Source organism: Alosa alosa, chromosome 18 (assembly GCF_017589495.1).
Source record: "Alosa alosa isolate M-15738 ecotype Scorff River chromosome 18, AALO_Geno_1.1, whole genome shotgun sequence".
Taxonomy (NCBI): Eukaryota; Metazoa; Chordata; class Actinopteri; order Clupeiformes; family Clupeidae; genus Alosa; species Alosa alosa.
In genome coordinates this window covers 30417871-30431781 of record NC_063206.1, presented here as the reverse complement: position 1 = coordinate 30431781, position 13911 = coordinate 30417871, and the positions used below count along the sequence as shown (strand labels likewise).

At 39.2% G+C, this 13911-nt stretch overlaps 1 protein-coding gene across 1 annotated transcript in view; it reads right to left on the bottom strand.

Annotated features, from left to right (window-relative positions):
* The window catches only part of tm9sf3 (transmembrane 9 superfamily member 3), a 61952-nt gene that overhangs the window by 38757 nt on the left and 9284 nt on the right, over positions 1-13911 (bottom strand). Inside the window, exons 2-3 of the mRNA XM_048269136.1 lie at positions 2199-2394; positions 1044-1166 (exon numbers count right to left, since the gene is read on the bottom strand). Of these exons, the coding sequence (XP_048125093.1) occupies positions 1044-1166; positions 2199-2394 (319 nt within the window). The remainder of the gene's footprint in view (positions 1-1043; positions 1167-2198; positions 2395-13911) is intronic.

The following is a 13911-nucleotide window of genomic DNA, read 5'->3' as shown; positions in this document are numbered from 1 at the left end:
TCAAAAAAAAGGAACTCTTTAAAACATACCCCCAAAACTGCCATTGTAGCTAACTGGGAGCTCTGGCCATTAGCTGCAGCTACTCCAGTTTGCTAGCACCGATTTTTGTCGTTTTTTTTCCTTATCGACAGTACTCGGTGACTTCTATCAACCAAGATTCAGGTAAAAATCGGCAGGATTTCTCCTTTAAGTTAATGAACATGGTGTGAAAGGAGTCAGGGTAATTCTGTGCCAAATCAGATAAGGTCATTGGTGCACCGTCTCATGTTTTGTTCAAACCTTGTCTATATCAGTTTTTTCTATTTCAGTCCTTGATACAACTTCTGTTTTACAATCTGGGAAGCAATGTTTGGACAATAATTTCATGAAAATGATTATCCATAGTCAGCCCAAACTTTACAGAACGGAAGACAAACATGTTATGTTCTCAATATCACCAAATCATTCAAAGTTTGTACAGTTTGCTCACTGATTTTTTTAGCAGCCCCTAGATTTTAAAAAAGTGCAAAAAGCAGGTAGTATAAGTCTTCATGATAAGGCATTTGTTAGTGTAAAATTATTTATTTCATTTTTTTAAGTAAAGTATGAAAACAAATATTTTATAGGTCTTCGTTTGGGAACCTAAACAACACAAATCTTGCGCAAAATCTGAGACGGTGTGACATTTTCATTTTTCTGGATTTGACACGGAATGATCCATAAGGTGGGAGAGAGCAAGCCTATACAAAGAAACTAAATGCGACAACACAGCCAAAGTAAATTAACTTTGTTTAACGGGGTGTATCATTGGTTGTACTTAAATCGGTGTACATAAATTAAAAAGAAAAAGCAGTAAAAAAATGCATTCACCCCAAGAATATTATCTGTAAGTGTGGTCTAACTGTGCAATAATACCATGTAATAAAGCAAACCAAACAGATACAACAGATCAGTAAGTACCACAAATTTGACCATATAAAGCCATTCAATTAAGCTACTCTTCACTCGACTTAAAATGTGGGATGGCATGGCATAAAAAAAACAAAGAAAAAAAAAATACTCACCCCAAATAGGAAGGTCATCAATATACATTTGATACCAGTAGTGATTCTTAATGGCATAGACAAAAGCATCCCGTTTGGCTTTGTCCAGCTCAATTTCACAGTATGTTGTCTGCATGACTTCATCTGATGACAAAAAAAAGGTAGGCTACATGTTTAAAATGCAAAGCGGTCATGAAATAAAAGTGGAGCAGTTTATGTTATGTTTTTTTAAAAGAACCCTAGCAACCATCTTAATTACCCTAGCAACACCTTACCAACCACTACCATAATGTCAACCTAGCAACCGCTATAATAACCAACATGATTACCCTAGCAACTAGGATAGCGACACTTAAATTACTACCTAGTAACTGCCATAGCAACCAACAAAATTATTATAGCAACCAGCATAGTACCCACTTTATTTAGAATAAACAAACAACCATAAATGCCATGAACACCACCACAACCATTACCATAATGTCAACCTAGCAACCGCCATAGCAACCAACATGATTACTCTAGCAACCAGCATACTTTAATTATCATAGCAACCACAATGCCTAACCTAGGAATTCTAAAACTAATTAAAAACTAAAGTTGCACAAAAATGATTCAGATTTTCCGCTCTTACGGCTTCTCATATCACTGTCCAGATGACACACAGCTCTGTCATTTCCACCCAATGACCCCTTGGTCTCTGCATGGATTTGCAAATGTCTCTCAGAATGGGTGAAGGCACATCACCTTCAGCTGAGCTTTAACCCAAAAGGGCATATGTTACCCTGCTGCTCACCGAGCTCCACTGGCTACCTGTACTGAGCTGCCCACATTCAAAGTTAAATCGCTAAAAAAACTAGCTTCCAGTGCTTAAGTCCAGACCTGCTGTTACACATTTTTACCTGAAGATTGGAAACTCTCTTTAAGATGATATGGGATTGTACCCCTTTGTTCCTTGCTCCTACCCCATATAGGACATGTTTTTTATTATTTCAAACCAAGTATATGATAAATATGGCACTAGGCTCAATGGATTAACTTTTGACAGATAATATTATAAGCAATTACAGAAGAAGAAATGTTGATTGTTCTATAGGCTATTTATTCACTTTAAGACATGTGTTTCAAATGAAGGAAGTGTTTATATCCAATTAATGAACAGAAATGTAAAAATACCTTTGAATTTGATGTCTAGACCACTGAACTCCAGCTCCACGCCTTGTAATGCCTCCCCAAGGGTTTCATGGTAGTGACTGATGGTCTTTTTGTTGCCCGCACAGAAAGGAAGGGAGAAGTACTTGTACGTCTCCTGTCTGTTATGATATGGCCCCACTGTATTCATCCACAAAACCACTTCTTCTTTATCTGCATACTGAATAAAGAAATGAAAATCACCCATTTTAATTACAATTTGAAGGAAAAGACTCAAATCAACCCAGATTGCGGGTGAGACTTCCAGGTAAAATCGCGGGTCGGGTGTGTGGGCGGTAGGCTAAAGTGGGATTCCCCCCTTCTGTTCTTCTCTCCTTCTCAGTCTCCGTCTCTAAGTTGCAGTCGTTAGCCTACCAGGACAGGTTACACCATCGAAACATATCTGATAGTCAGCAAGAAGAGTAATAGTGGCACGCTACTTTGCACAAGTTTACAGCAGAGAGCTGAGATGTGTGAGAGCTGAGATGTGTGTGAGAGCTGAGATGTGTGTGTGAGTGAGTGAGTGAGTGAGTGAGTGAGTGAGTGAGTGAGTGAGTGAGTGAGTGAGTGAGTGAGTGAGTGAGTGAGTGAGTGAGTGAGTGAGTGAGTGAGTGAGTGAGTGAGTGAGTGAGTGAGAGAGAGAGAGAGAGAGAGAACTACAGTACTTGATAACACACAAAATTCAAAATCATTAATCTCTCAATTTACATTTATAATATGAATGTACTTATCAAGTAAGTGTAGGGCCCTAAGAAATCCGTTTTATTATTTTCCAAATTCCATTTTATATATTTTCAAATTCCGTTTTTTCGGATTTAATTTTACTTGTTTTGGATTTTTTTTTTTACTCGTCTTGACTTATAAAAAGACACAATTTAGCTTTTTAAATATTCAGCAAAGCCAATCATTCAAAATTCTCCAACATTTAGCCAAACATTCAACGAATATCTATGCAAAAACAACAGTTAGGGCCTAGGGCTTACATAACTTCTTCATAAGTTTAGATCTCAATAAAAGGGCGCTTTGTAACTCAAAATGTCCCACTACTTACAAGTAGCCTACTTTTTTGTAGATTCTTGATATGTGTTGCTTTCTAGAGCATTTAGCCTACCATCGTTAGCACACATCTCCACTGAAGGGTGGCTACATGATGGTAAGGCGCTTGGTGTTGCCACTTTTGAATGGTGGGTCTGCGCGTCTGCTTGAGGTTGCTGACATTCGTGTCACATGTCAACAATCTTCCACAAACTCACGTCTTGCATCTACTGATTTTGTCATTGTCTTGGCTGGAGGGATTTGCCCGCAGTGGATTTAGCTTTGTTCTTAAGTTGCCCTTTTGATTTCTATGGTCGCTATACATGTGTATTTGCAAGTCAGGTCAATTATGTGTTGCAAACTAGTTGTTTTCAGACTCATTGTAGTCATTGGGGTATTGTTTAGCCCCGTTATCTAGCAATCAAGCAGTTTAGTGCCACCGTTGTCGGGATCGCTTATTTTCTTTGTCACACACCAATCAACAAACTCCACGTACATGAATATTCGAGATATAATTACAAGGCTACGGAACACGTTTAACTAACATCTTTCAGTCACGGTTTAGGTAGAAACCTTCTTATATGCTTTTTGTTTTAACTGAAATAAAAGTGAAGCAACTAGAAAAAATGCCTGTTTATTTAATGTGTCAACAGAATATCTGCAAATTCCGTGCAATTCCGTGTTCATAAGAGAATTCCATTTTCATGTGTAGATTCCGTGATTCTGTCCACGTTCTCCACATCGCGGAAATCATAGGGCCCTATAGACCCTTTTGACAATAAAAACAAAAACAATGCTTCCCAATCTACTTCCTCTGCATTAAGATAGCATATGGAAAGTCTTGTGGGGCCAACTATGGTGCTGATAATGGAACTCTTGAAAGGGTCTATCAAGGTTTTGCACCTCCGTTCTAATGTTATGTCACCGTTTGTTTACAACTAGAGTGGTAGGCAAGAATGATAGGCAAGGCACTGCAGAGTGGTAGGCAAGCCTACAACAGTCGGGTTGCATAGGCTACACATAGTTACAAATAGCTTCAAAATTGAAATTTTGACCGGGATGCCAACCACTTGTGTAGTTGGTTTTACAATAAGAAGCAAAAAGGCGACGAACGACCATTTAGCCTACCTATCATCATGGTTGTGGAGGATGATCGTTAGCAGCTGTGAAGTCTTTTATTCTGAAGATGGCCTAATGGTGTAGCCTAGGCTACTGTCTACGAAGACGTAGGCTAAAATACAACTATCTACAGTCATCCAAAAATTAATTGCAAGAGATAGGCTATGAAGGGAAAAAGTGCAGCATTTTAAACATGACAAGAATATTTTTACCGAAATAATTTTGTCTCGTGCTTGTGGACATCAATCAACTATCTCCTGTCCTTCTATTTCAAGTTATCATGAGTATCATTTGATTATATAATCACAACAAATGCTAATAAATGAAAACAGAATTATGTGCTATAGCCTACAGGTCAGTTAGGCTAACTCCCGTATGTAAAATTAAACTGATTTGATCCTATGAATTGTTTAGCGATCACTGGGGTTGCAAAGGGGCGGAACATTTCCGGTAAATTTCCGGAAACTTAAGCTGGGGAATTTTGGAAATATTCCAAATTGGAAACTTTCATGGAATTAAAGGAAATTATGGGAATTTACGGGAATTAACTGGGAATTTTGGGTAATTCATACAAACTGTTTCATATACAAACATTAACATTTTATTTTGTAATAAGCAATATGATTTGTATGTTCATATTTTCGCTTAGCTTAGCATACAAAGCTAGCTAGCATGCTAACGGGAATCCCATTCTCTGCCTATGGTTTACTAGTGTGCTAAACTAGCAACACTGAACTGTCCAAGATACACCACACCACAACAAAATCTGATTGGTTGGAACATTTTTCCCCCATGCATATAAACGCACCATAGGTTTCCTTTATGTCTAGCAGCCTATGCCGATTGCTGTGTGCATGTGATTGACATATGTGCAGGGTAGAAATTCGACTGAAATTGCATTAAATCAGGTTGTTTTAACTAATATTAGACTGCAAGATGGGGTTTTGTCCACTACATTTAAGTTCCCATAGACTAACTTGCCATATTAAAAATTCCCAGTTTATTCCCATTAATTCCCATGGAAAGTTTCCAATTTTGAAAATTCACGGAATTTTGCAACCCTAGCGATCACACACAACAACTTAACACAGCAACCTCAAACACCACTGTTGAACCTAGTCTACTGCTTCAGTCATGTAATAGCAGTTTATGACTTATCTTTACCCGTTTAATCAAGTCCACATGACCAAAATAACAGCATATTTAAAGGCTGAGCTAGCATAAGAGCCTAATATAGCAATGGATAACTAATAAAAAGTCTCATACAATTAATTACTTTATCACTCACATACTGAGTTTTTCTGGGTGGTTATATATCCATGCAGATAGTCTTCGAATAAGCCATCGCTGTTAAATATGTTACAGGATTCATGACTAACGTAGGGCTGGGCGATATATCGATATAAAAGATATATCGATACATTTTAAAATGCGATATGGAATTAGACCATATCGCATATATCGATATAGTTCAAATTTGTGCCGTGATCCTTGCTCCACACAAGCCGCTGACCGGAGCTCTCTGCACCGCTCCCCGTGCCCCCGCCCCTCCTCTTTCATGCACAGAAGGGGCAGGAAGAGACACTCTGGCACTCAACAAACATGGAGAAAGCAACAATGTGCATGCAGAGGGGAGTCTCTTGGTTAGTAAAAGAAAAAGTAGTAGCTCAATAATTTGGAGATGGTTTGGATCACAAAACCACGCTATATGTAGGGAGTGCCATAAGCACGTTGCAGCCATTGTAAAGCAATTTACAAAAGATTCCCTGAACAAAAATGTTGATGTGGTACATGAAAATTTTGTACACTAAAAATGTGGAGAATGTAATGCAATCAAGCATTTTGGGTGATGTGGAGTGACAAGCCGGCAGCAGATTAAATGCCCACGAGAGAGAAAAAGATGCGTTTTAAAAAGACGTGCACATACCGGTTTTAATAGGACGTGCAGACCAAAGCTGCAGAAAGCAGGTGATATTTAGACATTTATTTCACAAAATCCAAGAACAGACAGATGTAACTGGACACAGAGTCCAAAAATATTGAGAATTCTACAGGGAATGTTAATGAAGACGGAAAAGTGAATAGTGGCAAGAGGCAAAGCCCGAGGCTGCTGACGAAGTGCCAGCTAATTGTGAAGCAATTTACAAAAGATTCACTGAACAAAAATGCTGATGTGGTACATGAAAATTTAGCTAAAAATGTGGAGAATGCAATGCAATCAAGCATTTTGGACGATATATTGGCACAAGCTAGCAGCAGAACAAATGCTCGGCTGGCCACCTCCGAGAGTGAGAGAAAAAAATATGCGTATAGCCTAAATTTCAGCGCGGGATTGCGGGTATTGCGCATAAGTTATTAAGTATTGAGCATAATAATACAAGTCCCACAACTCCATCATAATGAGAGAAACTCCCACACGTTACAGCGCTGTCTGATAACGTTAATCTAATAATGGAGCGGCCTGAATGTGGGACTATTGACTGGACGGACCAACTCTGACTTCAATTGAACCCCATGCAGAGACACACACACGCGGGCATGGACCACTTTGCTACTCTCTCTTCCTCTCTCATCACTGAAGTCAAATTATAGCCTGGGAGGTGCTTCTACATCAACCGCGATCGACAGGAAAGGAAAACAAACGTTTAGCGATCAGGAACCGTCAGGAATTTTGTAAGTTTACAACATTCCTGACGGTTCCTGCTTTACACAGAAGCATGACCGCCTATACGCAAGAGAACATGGATGTGTTCTCCATTTGAGGAACGTTATAATCGATTGCGGACGTGAACAGACAGATACAGACACGGACCGCATAGTAGGCCTACTTTCAGTTTCTAGTGTGGTATTCAGTACGTGAAAGATAATTAGTAGCAAAACAGCGATCAAATATTAGCCTACATGGCAGTGAGTTTTGTTTTCAAATGTTTTCATGCATGTCTAGATAACGGGTGAGGAATGTTTAGGAGACAGACTATCGTAAATCTTCAAATTATGACTGGGGTCTTTTTATTTAGGCTGCGCAAAGCACAGCACCTTTATTTGAGGCATGGCTTACTGTTTGATTATATTGCTAAATATCGGGACTGATGACCACTGAAATCTGTGGGGTATTTGATGGTTTACTATTAAGTTTCATGTATGATAGGGTGTTGGGATTTCCATCCGCTTATTGCGAGATAAGGCATCCACTTTCATTTATTCATGGAACGTGAGTTGTGCTGAAATGGAAACCTTATTCAGCCTAAATTTAGTTATTTTTTTAATTAAGCATGATTTACTTTTTTATAAAATTCGTAGGCTGATGCCTGGCAGCAACAATTGTGTTTAATTGTAGGTTACTGCTTCAGCCTCTGGCAAGCAGGGGCAGCATGCAACTGGTAGATTGAGAGCAACGTGTCAGAGACTCATGGTGTAAGACAATGACGTTTCATTGGCAACAATATTAAACCAACCAACAATATAAAATATTAAGAAGAGCTCTTTTATGCGTTAAATTGAAACAAAACTATTACTGGCCTTTATTTGTCCGAATCTGAGGCCCAAACAGAATCCTGGCCATACCGGTAATTTGAGGATTTAGGTATGCACGTGTGTTTCAGGCATACCGCAACCACTAATCTCTGACTGAAAGTGCACAGAACTTACACATTTGAGAGCGCTCTCTCGCGGCTAGACAGTCATGTTTCATGTAGGGTTCATGTCAGTTAATATGAATTTAAAAGCATGTTCAATTATATATTTTTTCATATATAAGTCACACCTGACTATAAGTCACAGGGCCAGCCAAACTATGAAAAAAGTGTGACTTATAGTCTGGAAAATACAGTACTCATATTTGACTGAACTTTTCATTTTACAGCTCTAACTTTGCGGAAAAAATATCGGGATATATATTGTATATCGATATTCAACCTAAATATATCGGGATATAACTTTTGGTCCATATCGCCCAGCCCTAGACTAACGCCATTAATGTTACACGATGCTGACTGACGCTGGCTATAACTGTAGGCTACCGTTTTAACGTCTGCTGAGTCTACATGCCTACCAAAACCTGTCGCTGTTCAGTTGATGTTGAATGATCAAATATTGTTTGATTTTGTGTCAACTTTCAGAGGGAAGACGTTCCTTTCTGGCCAAATGTCACAGCTTCTAAGAAAGTCTATCGTCTTCGTGTAAACAGAGTTTTGAACAGATGAAAAAAGTTAGGCTACATATGCAGGTTCTCCCATAATGTTATCGATACAGATCAATGCACCAAATCAGGGCGATTTTAGCGAAATAACGTTCCTGTGACAGGCTATCTAATATTGAACAATGGGATAACGTTTCATCACCTTTATTGATGCCTGAAATGTTGACATTGCTGAAATACATGATGTATTTGAGATGTAGCCTACTGAGAGGCAGCTGCAGACAACGATGACTTCCTTCAATGGGTTCAACTTGTCCCTTGCCTACCAGGTGGATGTAAACAAAGCTATAGAACCTAAAATATGTCACATGAAAAACGTTAATAAGTGGCAAAAATTGTGGAAAAGAGATTCTTTCTGAGGGGTCCCAAAACAGCAAAGTTTTGAGGCAACTTTATGTGAGCCTCCTTGAGACTGCACTGATGTAGGCTGGCCTAACTCAACATTGACAAATGTGATTGGTGCTCAACAAAAACTGACCTGTAATTAAGAAATTGTTAGATTGGATAAAATAGTGAATAGCATAAGACAGTACCCTATTTTTTTAAATTGACTTCAAAGTTGCAAGTGGGCTTAAATGGTGCCTGGGCTTAATGGGTACGCTTACCCTACATATGATTTTCACTATCAGTATCAACATTTATAATGGGTGATAAATATTTTACAATTAAATAAAGGAAAACTGAATATGTCCACTAGATGGCGCATATTCTTGCTGCAAGACACGCAGCTGCTTGACTTAGTTCCACTTCCTAGCCTACACAACAGCAACGAATTGCAGCTTGCGTGTCAGTTTTCTTTAGTGATTCGTGTGTTCATGGTAGGATGATTCACGTAAAATGTAATTCTCATTTCTTCTGGAAGCCTAAATAAACCCGAGAACGTTTATCGGACAACATGCATGGTTTTTACTGCAGTAGGCTAACTTAAATCTTAGAGCCACTGGTCACCAGCTTAATGTTACGTCCAAAGGTAAAATAACTGTAGCATTGAGTGATGGAGGCTAATTTGATTGTTGTCGCGGTTATACAGAGTATATTGATAACAGCACTGTAACTCTCTCTTTCGACTGTCATCCCATTCATTTTCTGATCATACTGAGAGGAGCTATGTTAGCTAGCCACAGCGCTAACATTTAGCTAATGCCATGGTTTGCCAGTGGAAGTATGATGCCTTAAAAACACTGCACTGGGACAGTTCTGTTTGCTAAAACTGTTTAGCTGCTTTTAACTCGTTGACCAACACGGTCACATCGCTCACACTGTCCTTGGTGATCCTGTCAGTGCTGCCAGTGAGTGTAAACTGTTACATTAAGCTCATGAAGACTGATAACAAATCAGCATCAGCATTGACAACAAATAAAGGTCTTTTCTTGGTCTATCTACTAGTTTATTGTCGCAAATAAATCCCTACGAACTTGTTTGAAACCGAAAGTTGACAGACGTGGGAGGGAACTTTTTATCTTGGCAGCTTGGACCAATGACCGCACAATTCCGTCTGAAAAGAATGCTCTTTTGTTTCCTCGCGTATCGGGCTTTCCACCTCCCTCCTCGGCCTACTCTGGTTGCAATTAGATAAATAAGACATCCTCGATGACATCAAGCTTTCAACGATTTCCGGGGCATGAACTGGAGAACCGAGGAGAGAGACCGTATGCAGATAGAGGTTTGAGATGAGCCCCAGGTGTCACAAGTAGAATTTCTAGTCAGGGCATCCATATGGCAAGCATAGGCCTACTGTTGCTTTACTAGGCTATTGGTTAAACACTGTGCAGTAGGCCTAATACCTCCATTATTTGTTCGGTCATTAAAAAAATGTCTGAATTGTTTAGTGATGGCCTGATACCGATACTGGTATCAGGGATCGGGCAGATACTGGACCCATATACTCGTAAAAATTCCCCGCTACCACCTACCATCATAGTAAGCTAACTGCTACACTTTCATGAAGCCTACTCGCCATGCTTATTTCAGTCTTGCACTTGAAAAACTAGAGGATAGATTCATGTATCTGCGTTGAATATATGCAGCCAATACCCTCGCACGTATGTTTTTTTTGTTTTACTAATAGCTTAGTTAAACTATGCATGTCGGATGAGTGTAGCCTACTTATTGCTGTGTGTTGCTGGTGTTAGTGTAGCTCTGTACTTAGTTGGGGATAAGTAGCCTAGCAAACTCCGTGGAGTTTCCGTTTCAGTAGATAAATCTGATTTGCATAGTGTTTTGTTAGCACACATTTTGGTCATTTATACAGAGAAATGTTACCTTCCCTGCCTTTATTTCAGTCCAGATTGTCACGTTAGTTGGATCATTTTATGCTCCAAGAACAAAGTCAGTGCCCAATTCACATGCATAGTTTAGCTGGGAGCGTACCCATGTTCCCCGGGTCCTATTTTCTCCGCTTTGTATGGGACCGGGGAACATAGGACCCTTTTGTAAAACCCTAAGCATAACCTTAACCCTAACCCTGAGCAGGGAACATAGGGATGACCCAGTTTAGCTGAGCTATGTTAAAACAGAAAACCATACGTGCTCTCTTTTGCTCTCTTGCTAGGTGGTCAGGTGGGGATAGTGATTGAACAGCACTCTCCCACATCCACATCCATGGATGAGGTGCCCTTGAGCAAGGCACCTAACCCCCAACTGAGCCCCAGGCATGAGGATTAAGGGCTGCCCATTGCTCCTGTGTATGCATGCTCCTAGAGTGCTCACTGCTCTGAGTGTGTGTGTGTGTGTGTGTTTGAATGGGTGTACACTGTGCGTGTGGGTGTGTTGTACACTACCCAGTGTTTCCCATACGTTGACTAATCTGTGGCGGGGCGCCACAAAATCAAAACGGGCCACCACATATTAATGTTCTATGTTGTACTATTTAAATTAAAGATAAGATAAAATCCTTTCATTGAGCTGCACTTTTTATGCACACAGCCTTTCCTTGCCCCACCCCGTTCTCTTTCGTAACGAACCCGCTGCCCCTCCTCTGCATGTGCATTTAACAAAACATTAACGATTGTTGAAGGCATTAGAAGCATTGCATAGAAGACGGCGGGCTAAATTGCTATTGAATCCGCTTAGCATTGTGACCATGCTGCGCAAATTTGTTCAAAACTGCTGCATTCAAGTTAACTCTGCTAAGGCATAAAAAAAAAATTCTTGGGTTCCGGTTTCCGACCGACCCCGTCAATTTATGTGCGACCCAAATTTATTTTATGAGCTTGGGGAAGAAATAACACTAAATACATTAAATAAATCCACAAATAAAAGGCGAACTATAATTACATTAATTACCCCTTGCATTATGTAGGGATGTAGGGATGAGCGTATTCTCTCTTTTACAAAGTAGCCTATGCACAGCTGTTCACGAAGATGATTGTTTTCATCACTTACCAAGGCACTCGCAATTTTGTCCAAACACTGCAACTTTTTTATAGAAATTTGACCAATCATCATTAGTTTCACCGTGAAATTTCACCTACCACAACAGTCCCTCGCGCAGAATATTGAGCCAGATGGCACACTTACTTCTGCACCTTCTGCATATGACACCAAAGACTGCCCTAACGTGTTCGTTTCCTCTACAGTTTTGATGACAATAAATAGAAGGCTAACGTTAATGATCTGCTTACTTGCATCTCTCAACCTGGTGTTGCTAACCTACCTAGGCAATGAAAGTAAGTTAATTAAGGCCTACTTGGTTTACTGACATTTGAGTAGGCTATGCAACCCATTGGCAAACGTTTACCTGGATATGTCCTTTTAGCTTATGTCATGTTTGCTAGCTTGTGGGCTTAGTTTGAGTAGTGCTACCAAAATCATAGAAATTAATAAAATTGCAAGACATTTACCTCTTCTATGATCCAAGAATGATTTCATTCGAGTTGTTTTTTTAACATTTATTTTAACTAATGACATAGAACACATTCCCAATTGCATCCACATATCGTAATGCACTATGCAAAAAGTGATTTAAACTCGTAGCCGAACACAGTGAGATGCAAGCCTTCCAATCCACTCAGAAATGTAATTAGGCTACTCTCTTGTCCTTAAAGGGGCAGGCAGTCAATTAGACGTAGACCACCAATGTAATGACATTAAACAGAAGTGTAGTCAAATAGTTTAAATCAATATGAAATTACTAGATACTTACTTGACTATTAGTAATTATGCAGGCCACAGACTATGAATTATTAAAAAGATATGAACTTAATATGAATTACAAAATATATGAATGTATTGAAACATATGACGTGATGCCATCTCTTTAGGTGACCGTCTTTTTGGACAGTTCTACGAAAGGTTATACTGCTTTGTGAATTACCTCAGTCAAAGCATTTACACAAATAAAGTAGGCCTACTTTGATTTTCTGTAATCCTTACTGTTTACCTTTGATTATCCTTGTTTAATAAGCATCAACATTATCAGTGTGATTTTGGTCTTACTAACCTTAATTGCCCTAAATTAAAAAAAAAATAAATAAAAAAAAAAAAAAAAAAAAAAAAAAAAAAAAATCACAACCATTTTTGCAATTTTCACTTCTTCCCGCAATTTCTCCACAAGAAACAGCTAAAAACACCACAACTTCCATCCAGGCATTTTAGGTCGTAACAGTCTCAAAAAACCTTGAGAAATCCTGGAGGGACTGATTTTCTACCTATCCCTTACTGCCACTGGGGGAAAAAATTATGCCTAAGGTCTTCTGAATGTTTGCAAAATCCTGATGTAAATGGAAGTGTTTGACTCAAAAGTGTTTGTCCCAGGAAGATGTACGAACCTTTATTTTAACTACGTAGAATTGCATCCACACATCACCCTTTTAACTGTTTAAGGGTTCCCCTCATAAACATCTTAAAGGCACTCAATTAGACCTATACACTACCAAGACAATCTTAAAGTGACAGTAACTCCAGTAAGCATGTTAATGGAGGTAACTGTGGAAACAGCTGAAAACCAGTTCATACTGGTAGTTTGGTACAGCCAGCTAAACCTCAAAGACTAATGCAAAGCATACCTTAAACTGGTCAAACTAGCTGGTCAACTATCTACGTTGAGCTTGTCAAACCCCCTTTTGCAGGCCTAATGGTTAGATTGACTTTGCATCTCTTACTCATCCTCGCAATATACTCTTTACTGAGTACATTCATGGAAAATTAGGCTATAAGTCTGACCTTAGCTAAAGATAGTCTGTATCTTTCAAACAACCATTAACCAAAATGCTTTTTTGCAAGTGTGGAAAAAAATTGCCTAAACTGGTTGATTTACTGATTTGAACTAGACTGCATTTCCGGCGGGAACTGCAAAAGTGTGCTTGCCCTGGTCCGGTCACCAACGTGAGCAGACAGTGACATACG